This window comes from Lepidochelys kempii, chromosome 4 (assembly GCF_965140285.1).
Source record: "Lepidochelys kempii isolate rLepKem1 chromosome 4, rLepKem1.hap1, whole genome shotgun sequence".
NCBI classification, from domain to species: Eukaryota; Metazoa; Chordata; order Testudines; family Cheloniidae; genus Lepidochelys; species Lepidochelys kempii.
This window is the reverse complement of record NC_136383.1, coordinates 139293972-139307755: the sequence shown is the minus strand read 5'-3', so window position 1 is coordinate 139307755 and position 13784 is coordinate 139293972. Positions and strand designations below refer to the sequence as shown.

The 13784-nt window shown below is 48.6% G+C and overlaps 1 protein-coding gene across 4 annotated transcripts in view; it reads left to right on the top strand.

The window, feature by feature from the left end:
- DYSF (dysferlin) overlaps nucleotides 1–13784 on the top strand; it is a 307503-nt gene that overhangs the window by 83756 nt on the left and 209963 nt on the right. For all 4 annotated transcript variants that reach the window (XM_073343024.2, XM_073343025.2, XM_073343023.2 and 1 more), the window contains exons 6-12: nucleotides 3324–3511; nucleotides 3867–3995; nucleotides 5283–5345; nucleotides 8009–8059; nucleotides 8173–8203; nucleotides 9638–9753; nucleotides 13378–13504. In XM_073343024.2, the coding sequence (XP_073199125.2) occupies nucleotides 3324–3511; nucleotides 3867–3995; nucleotides 5283–5345; nucleotides 8009–8059; nucleotides 8173–8203; nucleotides 9638–9753; nucleotides 13378–13504 (705 nt within the window). The remainder of the gene's footprint in view (nucleotides 1–3323; nucleotides 3512–3866; nucleotides 3996–5282; nucleotides 5346–8008; nucleotides 8060–8172; nucleotides 8204–9637; nucleotides 9754–13377; nucleotides 13505–13784) is intronic.

The following is a 13784-nucleotide window of genomic DNA, read 5'->3' as shown; positions in this document are numbered from 1 at the left end:
TGTGACTCCGTGGGCCAGTGTGCAGCGCCATTCACTGAAATTTAGGCCAGCCGCGTCTCCAGCGTGGCAGCGGGCGGGCTGGGCCGCCCCGAATGGTGCTATAGCTCCATGCGCCAGGTCCCAAGGCCACTAGCTCAAGCGAGCGAGCTTCTTTCTATTGCCATGCAAATCTGCATTGATTCATGGGTGTTGATCCGGCCCTGCCGGCACCCCTCTGGCCACTTCTTATCTGTGTTTTCCCCAGGGCACTTGGTAATTGAGGACACCCTTCTTGCCCTGTTCCTGCAAAGTCGTCAGGGAAAGTTCTCAGCCCAGGGACAGTGACTTCCCCACCCTTCATCGTGGTGGTGATGATGAAAAACCAAAATGAGATTGAATCGCCCATCCAGAATCATTCCCCATCGCAGGCTGGCTGGGGAGTTGAACTTTGCATGGCAGCAGCTTCATCCAAAATGTGGTTTCTAGCCTCTCCAGCTTTGCCTGTTTTGTGTGTTTGTGAGAGACGGGGGGAGACCCACAGCAGGGGTGTGTGTGTTTCTGTCACTTTCAAGAGGTTGATGAACATGCCACTGCCCCCAGCTAATGGGACTTAGCTGGTGCCACATGGGGGTGATGGAAGCTCCCTAAAAGTGCAGGGCGGCCACTGGCATCTCTTCTCCCTGAGGTCCCTCCCCCGTGCCGCCTCTTTCCCTGAGGCTCCGCCCCCACTCACGCCTCTCTGCGCCCTCCAACCGGTAAAAAGTGATGGGGCTATGGATCTCCCCGTTCCGGCACCCCGATGCCATGTTTATAACCAACCCTGCAGAGGGGGTTTGAACCTGGGACTTCCTGCGCTAAACATGATCGTTCCCCTCTATTCAACATTGGTGAGGCCTCATCTGGAGTACTGTGTCCAGTTTTGGGCCCCACACTTCAAGAAGGATGTGGATAAATTGGAGAGAGTCCAGCGAAGGGCAACAAAAATGATTAGGGGTCTGGAACACATGAGTTATGAGGAGAGGCTGAGGGAGCTGGGATTGTTTAGCCTGCAGAAGAGAAGAATGAGGGGGGATTTGATAGCTGCTTTCAACTACCTGAAAGGGGGTTCCAAAGAGGATGGATCTAGACTGTTCTCAGTGGTAGCAGGACAAGGAGTAATGGTCTCAAGTTGCAGTGGGGGAGGTTTAGGTTGGATATTAGGAAAAACTTTTTCCGTAGGAGGGTGGTAAAACACTGGAATGCGTTACCTCGGGAGGTGGTGGAATCTCCTTCCTTAGAAGATTTTAAGGTCAGGCTTGACGGAACCCTGGCTGGGATGATTTAGTCGGGGATCGGTCCTGCTTTGAGCAGGGGGTTGGACCAGATGACCTCCTGAGGTCTCTTCCAACCCTGATATTCTATGATTCTATTCTATGATTCTATGAAATGCATCAGCCTCTAGCGTGGGACTTCCTCTGTTAGCCTGAAGCAGCAGCAGACTAGAGCTGGGTGAATAAGGGATGTTTTAATTCGTTGGCAATTTTGAAAAGCTGAAAAAAAAATTCCTTTTGGTTGGGACCAAAGTGGAAGCCTCTTTAAATTTTGAACGAATCAAATGGTGGAAAAAATTTCATTTGGGGTCAAATGAACCATTTTGTGTTGACAAAATTGAACTGCTTTGTTTCGATTTTGACCATTAAAAAATGTTTTTGGATTTGTTAAAAATCAAGGAAATTGTGAAACTAAAAGTCACTTCAAACCACACCAAAAAAAATCAACTTTGGTTTTTCCAGATTCCTCCCCGTCTCCCGCCCAGACCGAACAATTCAGCAAAATTGACGCGAATGAGCAAAATGTTTTGCTGTCACCAAATCTGCATCCCCCCCCACCCCAAAAGCAGCTGTGGCTAAAAAGTTTCACCCATCTCTACAGCAGGCTGCCAAGCCCTTTAAGAGATTAGCCCCAAGGGGAGGACAAAAATCGGTGCGGTTCTCTAGTGTGGGTCACGTGCATCATAACCAACAGATGCTGCTGTGCTGGGTGTCAGCTCTTGCAGAGATTTGAGTGTGCACTTCGTGCACCTTGAGCTTGGGAGCTAAAGCTGTAGTTGCTTCGAGAAATTGTCTTTTGTTTTAAGACGGATCCCAGGGACTGCTTCCCCCTCACCTCTCCCCCCGTCTAGTAAGTAAAAGAAACATCCCTGCTGGGGCACCCACGGGGAAAAATAATGGGTGCTCAGCACCCACCGGCCCCCCACTGATCAGCTGTTTGTCAGCGGGCGGGAGGCGCAGGGGGGAGGGCGCGGAGTGGGGGCAGAAAGAGGCAGAGCAAGAGTGGGACCTTAGGAGAGGGGGCAGAGTGGGGGTGGGAAGAGGCAGAGTGAGGGTGGGACCTTGGGAGAGGGGGCAGAGTGGGGGTGGGAAGAGGCAGAGTGAGGGTGGGGCCTTGGGGGAGGGGGTGAGTAGGGGCAGGACCTCAGGGCGGATGGGGGTGGAGCAAACGCCCGGAAAAATGAAAGTCAGTGCCTAGGGGTGCCCATGCTCCCAGATGCCAGGCTTAGTGAGGAGTAGCAGAAGTTGTGGAGTATTTCCACCCTATGCCCCTAGGACAGCATTCCTCACATGGGGCTGCCAGTGGATGTTTTTGCGGCTGTGACAGCCTCCAAAGCATGGGCGGAGATGGGGGGGGGAATCAGCAGCCCCTCCCTCCTCTTGCCCCTGAATAGCTCTGCCCAAGGGCAGTGAGATGCGTGCCACCTTGGTGTTTGCACTGGCATCACCAGCAGGGGTCAGCACCCTGCACTGGGCAGCCTCTTTGGGGGTTCCGGGCAGCGCCTCTGGGGACACGTGGGGCCGGTGTGCGTGGTGCTGGAGGCGGCTGTGGTGTTCGGTTGCTCACCCGCCCGGCCGGGGCACCGGGAGCCTGGGACTCTGCAGGCGGCCGGTGAGTTCCCAACCCACCTTCCCCGGGCTATGGGCGGCAGGGACAGAGAGACAGGTTTGTCAGAGCGGCCACCAGCAAGAATTGGTGGCCACCAAAACATGTGTTGTGAGAACCCCTGCCCTAGGACGTGGTGATGGCTGCTCGGGAAGCGGTGCTCATCCTGTTGAGCTGGGACTGATTCTGGGTCCCAGCCCGGGACAGGGGGGTCGTGTGGTGTGAACCCAACCTGAGGTCTGGATACTGGGGACAGCCCTGGCCAGATCTGGACAGCTTGACCCTTGCCGCATGGGCCCTTCTCCTGTGCAAAGCTAATGCTGGCGAACTGCCCCGGCCTGTTTCTGTGGATTCAGCTCTGATCTCTTGGCTCAGTTCCCAATTCTCCATGTCCTCCCTGACCGAGCTATCACCCCCATGCCTTGCAGATACAGCTGGGGAGGAAGACACTGAAGACCAGATAGCGACAGGGGATGAGACGGAGCCTTCCACAGGGCCCTCTGGGTCGGAGCAGCCCACACTCCCCCGGAAGCCTCCTTCTCACCACGTCCATGGGATTAAGAGGAGGAAAAGCGCCCCGAAAAAGCTGCTGTCCAACAAACCTCAGGACTTCCAGGTGAGCAGCAGCAATGTGTGTGTGACGTTTGCCTCTCCGAGCTGCTCTTCCTTTACCGTCCCACTGACTGCGCCACCTCAGGAGTGAAACCTTCTCTGGTGCGTGACCATCCTGGGGTCTTCATTGCCCCGCAATGCGTTAAACTGATCCAAGCACCTGGGAATCCTGTGGGAGCTGGGAGTGGGAGCCCAGTGCTGCAGCTCAGGGCTGCGTCTTCTCCCTGTAGGCCAGACTCCCGTCTGCCACTGTGGGTGCAACCCCATTGAGTCCAGTGGGCTGGGCTGGCGTAGCTGAGAGCTGAGCATTCCCCAGCGTCTGACGGGCTGTTGCCCTTTTCTCCTCCACTTGCCTTTAGATCAGGGTGCGAGTCATAGAGGGCAGGCAGCTTCCCGGTGTCAACATCAAATCAGTGGTGAAAGTGACGGTTGCCGGACAGACGAAAAGAACTAGGATCCGCAAGGGGAACGGCCCGTTTTTCGATGAGGTGAGTCCGGCTATTGTTCAGTGTCTCCACTGGGGTAGCGCCTGGGAGCAGGGTCACATCCTGCTAGGCGCTGTGTACATAAGTAACACATAGACCACCCCCATCCCCTGGCAGCTCACGATCTAGGATTTAGGAAGGTGCTGTGGGAAATGCCTCAGTTGCTCTTAGACAGTCATAACCCCCTCGTTACGATGTAACCCACGCAGGCAGTTGTTTTAGCAGCTGGTGAGATGGGGTTCGTTATTCCGGCGCTTGTCCGATGGGGGGATTGATTGTTTGAGAGCCCGGCACTGCGCAGTGCAAGGGCCAACACTCGGCCCTGTGGCGTTAGCAGTCTAGCCTCACTCTAGGCTTGCTTTGATCCTGTAGGGCCCCCGAAAGGGATCATGTGACAGGGCACCTGAGAACGTTCTCCTAGCACGTTAGTCACTTGCAGTTTGCGTGGCAGACAGGTGCATAGACACACGCCCACGCGCTCCTCCAGGTACAGCTAGTGCCCGGAGAGAGCCAGGAAATGATTCTCACCTTCTTATTACAGTAGCATCTAGAGGTACCAGCCGAGATCAGGGCCCCACTGTGCTAAGCACTGGGCACCCACACAGTGTGATGGTCCCTGCCTGTGACCGCTCTGAACCTGAGCCTGCGTCAGCCTGAGGATCATCCCTGAGCCAGGGTGGGATGGGTCATCAGAGGCAATTACCTGCAGGTCTTGTGTTCGGGCCCATGCCATTCAAGCAGGGTTCAGCCAATCTACAGGCGAGGCCCCACCCAGGGTTCTATGGGACACAGTCTCTCCAGTCTGCTCAACCTCACTAGCTGGCCACGGGGATTTTCACTGCCAGTAGTTTGAACAGACTGTCCCTGTCCCTGTCCCTGCTCCAGCCTGGGCCTGTTCCCACAGTAGTCAGCCCCGGCTGCAGCCTGCATCGTCTCCTGCCTCAGCTGGCTGCCTTGTGGCTCTGACGCTACCCCAAAGAGCTTAGGGTCTAAATATAAAAGAAAGACAAAGCCTAGGAGGGGAAAGAGGGTCTCAGAGAAGTGATTTGCCCTGCAGGTGAGTAGCAGAGCTGGGTCCCTCAAGTCCTGATCCAGTGCTCTGAGATCCTCAGATGAGAAGTGGAGAAATATTGAATTCCAGCAGCTAGTGGAAAGCATCTCTAAGGATTGCACTGTGATTTAATCAACTTATGTCAAGGCCAACCTTTGCCAGGCTACTGGTTTTTTCTGGCCCCTTGTACATATTTCGGACACGTTTCAGATCTTTGTCTCATCTGTATTTTTTAACAGATCTTTTTCTTCAATGTCTTTGAATCTCCGGCCGAGCTGTTTGATGAGCCCATATTCATCACGGTAAGTTCTCGAGACAAAACGGCCAAACTCCTCTTCCATTCTTCACAGTAGCCCTATGGTTCCTTGGAATAATGATGGGCTGGACCCCCAAACTTTGACCCAGGTAAGGACCATATGTGGCCACTTGCTACTAGCTTGGGAGTTGTATCTAGCTGGTAGAATGCTAAACAGTTTGCAGCCGGCCTTACCACTGGTATGATTGGGTAGGCTGCAGGGGCTGGCTGTCAGTTCTGATCCAAATGGAGCATTGGATGCTGGGTTCTATTGTCCTTCAGGGTAGCATCTCTGTATTGGAGATGAAGTCTCTGCTGGGCTATGTTTAGCCACATTCTGACCACCCCTGATGTGAGGGATGCAAAGCCACTAAAGCCAGGGTTGTCTCATAGGCAACAATCCACTCGTCCCAGCTCTGCACTCATTTGCTGTGGTGGCCCATGCGTACACAGACACCATGGGCATGGGCAGGGATCAGACCTGGGGCCTTTGGCATCAAAAGTACCCGACCCTGCCGTCAAGCTGCCTGGAGTTGCTCATGACTGTGAGTGCCAACTTCAGGGCGGACTGTCACAAACCAGGGCACAAACCCCGAACTGGATATGTGTTCTACAATTAAATTTCACCAACCAAGTAACAAGCTCTCAAGCACCATAGCAGCCTAACCCATGGAGTCACAGACAGTCCCCTTAGGCATCACAGTCTATCTTGCCAGCCAGGCAAACTTGCTTTGGTGGTAGATGGTCCCTTGCATCAAAAATCCAAACACTATTCAGGTTACTCCCAGTCACAAAGGGCCAGTTACTTACCCAACTGCACCTTCGATCCTACACCATAGAGAAGGCTTGTAGCCAGTCCTATAATAAACTAACTAAAGATTTATTAACTAAGAAAAGAAATGAGAGTTATTTACAAGGTTAAAGTAGGTGAACACACACACAAATCAGTTACAGTCTTAGCTTCTGTTGCTTTTTAGAACCTGCTATAATAAGCAAGCTCTGTATTTTCTTTAGGGCTAACCCGGGCTAACCAACTGGGGATCTCTTGCTAATGCTCAAAAGTCTTTCCCCCTCACAGTTCAAGCAGCATAGTGACAAAGTTCCTTCTGCTCAGTTGTTTTTATTCCCTTCCCCCAGAGTTCAAACTGATGGGACGAGCATTTGTGCAGGTCTCCTCTTCATGGGTGTGGGCGGAGCAATCAGCAAAGTCTTTTGTCCACTGATGTTCTGCAGTGGCTTGTCTGGTGTCCATGGGTCGTCTTTTGTTGGGCAGGAGATGATGCCACTTGTGGTAAACCAGTATTTCACCCTTGGTAATCAATTTGGGCTTGAATAGGGCCTGGGGGTGGCTGGCTCACTACAAAAGCAATTTTTCCTCTCTTGGTATTGACACCTCCTCATCAATTACTGGGAGTGGACCACATCCACCCTGGCTGCATTGGCCTTCAGCACTGGTTCTTCACTTGTAAGGCAACTCCCTTCTCTTCATATGCCAATGTATAGCTATGCCTGTATCTGTAATTTTCACTCCATGCATCTGAAGAAGAGGGTTTTTATCCATGAAAGATTATGCCCAAATAAATCTGTTAGTCTTTAAGGTGCCACCAGACTCCTCGTTTTTGTGGATACAGACTAACACCCCTCCGAGATTTGTCACCCTTGGTAATGCTTCTTTACTGACTGGGGTGTTTTCCAGTGTCATAACTAAGGCTATGATTCTGTCATGGAGGTCACAGGTGACTTTCCGGGACCTTTGAGATTTCTTCTTGGCCAGGGCTGGAAGAGTTGTCAGCCCCAGGGCCGCTGGAAGATCTGAGTGGTGGCCAGCCCCGGGGCCACCAAAGCAGCAGACCCCTGCCCACGGGAGCAGCAGCTGGGGTTGGGTCGGCCCCCCTGGGGCTGGAGCAGCAGCTGCAAGCCCCAGAAGTGCTCTGTTTGTCCCTCCCCTCCCTCCCCAGGGTATTTTTAGTAAAGGTCAGGGACAGGTCGTGGCTTCCCTGAATTTTTGTTTATTGCCCGTGACCTGTCCCTGACTTTTACTAAAAATAACCGTGACAAAATCTTAGCCTTAGTCACAGCGAACACTTTTATAGTTACCGAGCAAATACTTCAATATTACCTTAGAAAACAGGATGCAGGTGTTAATAGTGAGTTTAATGCAGGCAGCGATTTACCAGCATTTCATAAAGTCCAAACGCTAAACACGTCTCTGGAAATCTAATACCTGTTTAACAACACTATCACACAGGTGAGTTAGACTGGTTCCCAGCCATGCATTTGTCAGTTTTCAGAGAGACCTAGGGACCTCGGCGTAACCTGGTACCTGGTCTGCCAACATCACACTGACCCGAAACACCCTGAACTCAACAGTACTCTCTCCTTCACTTCAAGGGGCTTCGTGTCAGGCCCCTAGTGAGGTTAAACACAAACTGCTAGAGTGTGTCAAAGAAGTGGGGGGAATGATTATGATATTTTTGCAAAATGTATTTCCCTGATTTCTTGTTAAACTTGAAATGAGAAAAGAATTGCGATGAAATCTGACAAGTTTTGACCTGCTTTCCAAACCACCAAGCTGAGTGCGCTGAGAATGCTAATGATTTAACATGGATGGTTGAGAGTTTTTTCCTTACATGCTAGATTTACATTTTTGCATCTTTCCCCCCCCTCCAGGTTGTTGATTCCCGGTCTCTCCGGACAGACTCTGTGATTGGGGAATTTCGGGTAACGATTTGTGATTTCATCTCTCTCTCTCTACATATTTTTAATCATTTTGGCCTCTTTTCTGTGCAGCCTGTGGCTAAACATTTGATTTTGTTTTTCATTTTATTTTATAGCTGGATGTCGGGACAGTTTATGCAGAACCAAGTGAGTTAAACAATTACAGTTAGAGATTTTTGGAACCATTAGAGATTTTAAATTAGAAATCAAATTTGTACAATTTAGGGACATTTCTTCGCTACAACTTTCTATGGGCCAAATGCAGAGGTCTACATGTGCGCACAGATGTATTTACACATGTATATTTAAATGTAAGCACACAAACGCACACAGTTTTATATACACATCACAGGGTGACGCTGTCCCTTTAAGAGGGAAGAGACCCATGCACCTGTGACTTGTCCGCTGACCCCAGTTGGGTTTGAAAGAGGGCACCTGGGCCCTAGATGTAGCAGACGCTGTGAATCAGGGCTGCCTGACACAGTCAGGAAAAGGGGGAGTTGAGAGATGCCAGAGACCAAGAGACTGTGCAAGGTCCCTAAAGGAAGCTGTAGGTGGTTCCTGGGGGAAGGCTGAAGGCAGGAGAAGAACAAGTCAAGTGGGGTTTGCCTGTTGACCTCCCAGAGCTGGAGATTCAGGGCTGGAGAGGCCTGAAGGCAGGAGGGCCAGTAGAGAGCATTGCCTGCTGACTGCTGAAGCTGAGGGTCAGAGAGAGCTGAAGATAGAGGAGCCGTGGGGCTTACCCCACTGACGTCTCCACACTGGAGAGCTGGACCCAGGGGAGCAGTGAGAGGGCCATGGGGAGTGAGGGATACTCTGCTGGTGAGGATGGTCTCCTAGCAGAGAGGCTGCGGGGGGTGGGGGTTCCTGCTGCAAAGAGTGGGGCTGTACTACAGCCAGAAGCTGTCCCTGCAGAGAGAGAAAGGAAGACTGACAGAGTGCCTAGATATGGCGAAAGCCGCTAGAATGACTTACATTGCAGCTTGCTTTATCTGTGTAGGAAATGCAATGAGAAGCCAGCCTTTTTTACATCTATTTAACCCTTTCCATTGCTGTCCATTTGAAACCGGAAGGGGTGAGAAACAAACAAAACCTCCAACCCAACTTTTTCCAGATGCAAAAGTTCAGATGTGTTGGAGGAAGGTTCAAGTCTTGTTCTTAGTTTAGGTGAACTCAGTGACCTCAACTCGTGCAATTTTATCACACGTCTCGTGCTGTTTGGTGGTTTTCTTAAAGCCCCAGCTACTGGAGTCATGTGATTATGTGAGCATCTCACCTTTCACTACAAAAATAAGTAAGTTTCTTGCCCTTACAGTTGCGAAGAAAAGCTTGATGACACAAACCCTATAGGCTCAAAAACCAGCAGGCAAATAAAAAGAACTCAACATTTATTATTTTTAAAACTCTCATGACCTTAGAGCCAATTTCATGATATTTTTAGAGCTGGCTCATGATTATTAAATGCTTCGGGTTGACAATACTGTGAAATGCTTTCCCACATCCCTTATTCTGATGCTACAAAATCTTTCCATCCTGTGAGGCAGACAGTAATAAGCCAGAAACCTGGTTTCTCTCTTTTAGAGCATGCCTTGCTCAGGAAGTGGCTGCTTCTTTCTGACTCTGAAGACTTCTCTGCTGGGGCCAAAGGTTACGTGAAAGTCAGCCTGTTTGTGCTGGGACCTGGCGATGAAGCTCCTGTAAGTACCATTTTCCTGTCACTGGAGAAAGAGAGCTACTTGAGGGCCCGCTCTCTTGTCTTGCTGCCTGAAGAAGACATGAAGGGTTGGCTTGAATGAGATTGTGCTAGACCAATGATGGGAAGCAATCTGAGGGGATGTGCTGACAATGATTGTGTCATAGGAACTCCAACAGATCATTGGTCCACTTAAAGCAATCACCTGCCTGTGGCAATGACCTATAAATGACGCTTCAGAGGAAGGCGAACGCTCTCCTTAATGGTGCCCTACAAAGGAAAATGATGGTTTTGAGCCTGTTATTGCTTCTTCAGGATGTATAATACTCAAGGAGCTGACTGAGGACATATCTGAGCCATGACTGACTATCTTTGAAAAGTCATGGAAAAGGGAGAGATGACTGGAAAAGGGCAAACATAGTGCCAATCTATAAAAAGGGGAATAAAGACAACCTGGGGAATTACAGACCAGTCAGCTTAACTTTGTACCCGGAAAGATAATGGAGCAAATAATTAAGTAATCAGTTTGCAGACACTTAGAAGATAATAAGGTGATAAGTAACAGTCAGCATGGATTTGCCTAGAACAAATTATGTCAGACCAACCTAACAGCGTTCTTTGACAGGGTAACAAGCCTTGTGGATGGGGGGAAAGTGGTAAATGTGGTATATCTTGACTTTAGTATGGCTTTTGATAGTGTCCTGCATGACCTTATTATAAACAAACTAGGGAAATACAACCTAGATGGAGCTGCTATAAGGAGGGTGCATAACTGGTTGGAAAACTATTCCCAGAGAGTAATCATCAGTGGTTCACAATTAAGCTGGAAGGGCATATGGAGTGGGGTCCCGCAGGGATCAGTTCTGGGTCCAGTTCTGTTCAATATCTTCATCAATGATTTAGATAATGACATAGAGAGTACGCTTAAAAAGTCTGCAGATGATACCAAGCTGGGAAAGGTTGCAAGTGCTTTGGAGGATAGGCTTAAAATTCAAAATGATCTGGACAAACTGAAGAAATGGTCTGAAGTAAATAGGATGAAATTCAATAAGGACAATTGCAAAGTATTCCACTTAGGAAGGAACAATCAGTTGCACACATACACAATGAGAAATGACTGCCTGGGAAGGAAAGGAGTCTGGGGGTCATAATGGATCACAAGCTAAATATGAGTCAATAGTGTAACACATCATTCTGGATGAAGGAATGTTGTAAGCAAGACACGAGAAGTAATTCTTCCGCTCTACCCCATGCTGATTAAGTCTCAACTGGAGTACTGTGTCCAGTTCTGGGCACCAAACATCAGGAAGGATGTGGACAAATTGGAGAAAGTTCAGAGAAGAGCAACAAAAATGATTAAATGTTTAGAAAACTTGACCTATGTGGGAAGATTGAAAAAATTGGATTTGTGTAGTGTGGAGGAGAAGACTGAAGAGGGACATGATAACAGTGTTCAAGTACTTAAAAGGTTGTTATAAAGAGGAGGGAGAAAAATTGTTCTCGTTAACCTCTGAGGATAGGACAAGAGGCAATGAGCTTAAATTGCAGCAAGGGCGGTTTAGGTTGGGCATTAGGAAAAACTTCCTAATATCATGGTAGTTAAGCACTGTAATAAATTGCCTATGGAGATTGTGGAATCTCCATAGTTGGAGATTTTTAAGAACAGGTTAGACAAACACCTTCTCAGGGATAGTCTAGATAATACTCAGTCCTGCCATGAGTGCAGGGGACTGGACTGGAAGACCTCTTGAGGTCCCTTCCAGTCCTACGATTTTATGATTCTGTAAAGAGAGCCTGAAAGTGTTTCTTTCTGCTTGTTTTGTACCTTAGATGTATTAGGAATTTCAAGTTAAGACATCCCTACTTTTTTTGGAAAACTTCTTGGGTGACTCAAATGTAGCTTGGGAAATTTCTCAGTCCTTAGTGAAGGTAGGGGCTGAGGTGGTGGTCATGGTGGTGGTAATACACACAGAAAGCTTTTCTCCTTAGTGGTTGAGCTAATAGGATTAACAAAGCAAGCAACCAAACCCCAAGAGTTATAAACAGTGTGAATGAAAATGCCACTCCCTCCCATTTAACAGAGATTCACTTCCTTCGCTTTTCTGATGCCATAAATTCACTAGTTTAACAATGATGGTAATGAACGATTGCAACAATTTACCAAGAGTCATGGTGGCTTTTCCATCGCTTGCACTTTTAAAATCAAGATTGGACATTTCTCTGTAATTCAAGCAGAAATTATTTTGGGGGAAGTCCTATGACCTGTGTTGCACAGGATGTCAGACTAGATGATCACAGTGGTCCCTCCTGTCCTTGGAATCTACGAAGCTAGTTCTTTAACTGTCTTAGAGTCTTCCAGGGTAGAGATGACCTGAATCTCAAATCAGGGGAAAAATATTCAGGTCACCTTTATATATCATGAAGGAACAAAATCCCATTTTACCCCTTGCAGGTCACCTATAATAGTCCTGTCCAGTGCTGTTACATGCCAGCAAGGAAGAGTTCTACCTGACCTTGCAGGTGATCAGCTTACAGAGCGTATGAAAGGGGGGTGGGGTCCTAAAACGCTTAGAATTAGCCTGCTTCTACTTGTTAGCAAGTGAACCAAACTTCCCATTATTCTTTGTATATGCAACCCCATGATCCTTTGTGCATGAACCAAAGCATTTCGTATCTACCATACTAATTTTTGAGGCTAAGATTCTAGGGACGATGTACTTCGGCTGAATTTAGTGTATGACCAAATGGTGGAATGTGTGTAATATTAGTACCTGAAGCCTCTTGACCCACGGAGAATGTGTCCAGATGTCCAGGAAGGGACCATTTGTAATTGATGAGGGATACTTGTTATTGCAAATATCTTCGGTGATCGATGAGATAATTTGAGCCAGCGAGAGATGCTTTTAGCTTATTAGGAATTACTTATTGCTACAGGTGTTTTCTATAATAATGACTTAATCACAGATTTCTCTGGCATATTGAATAGATAAGCTGAGATACCATGAAAGGGATTCTACATGTATATCAGTTAGGAATTTTCTTTGAGAAAGGAAGTGTCTTTGTCCAAAGCAAAATATAAAAGGGGGACAGTTTCTGGGAATGAATCAAGCTGCAGTCACTTTTCCATTCTTCAGATCAGTTTGGTAACATGACCTTCCTTTCTGTATTCTGTATTGCGCTGTATTAATCTTTGATTACAATCTATGATTGATAAATACAGATTGAACCTGATTATTTGACCTCTTACTACCAGCAGAACCAAACTCAAAATGCAACACAGGGAAGTCAGAGGTAAAATGCTCATGGACCTCATGAGAGTGGAGTTAGGCCAACGCTGAACCCTTTAAAGGTCCCACCCTCTAGCTCAGATCCTGCACTCTCTATGTGTCTGTGGCTTTACAGCAGAGATGGGCCTGATCCCTGGAGTTTGGCTCTGAATCCAAACTTTCATGACTGGTTTGGGTCTGAGGGTCCCAGGTGGGGCCCGTTGCTGGTTTATGGTAAAGGAGGTCTCACCATGGGGGTGGGATGCATTAGTTTCTGCTTAGTGGACTCTGTTTCTCTGCTTTGCGGAAAGGTTCAGCCCTGTTTCTCTCCTTTTGTAACAGCTTGTTTATTTGTCTCACAGCTGGAGAAGAAAGAAGTGGTTGAAGAGAAGGAAGATATTGAGGGGAATCTTCTGCGCCCAACTGGGGTCACGCTGAGAGGGGCTCACTTCTGCCTGAAAATTTACAGAGCTGAAGACTTGCCCCAGAGTATGTGTTTCTGCTGTGGGGTCTAATTGCAACTGATCCATGCTCATCACCTTGGAAATGGCACAGCAGCAGTAACATGTTACAGCCCAAGGGTGAAGGGAAATAGTCCACCTGTGTTCTGTATTTCCATTCCGTGCATCTCACTCTGACACTGGACTCTTTAACGCCTTAGACCAGCTCTCCCGTGCATGTGAATCATCAGAGCGCCACGGTAGACAATAGGCCAAACCCCCAGCTGGTGTAGATTGGTGCAGCGCCACTTGAGTCAGTGGAGTTATGC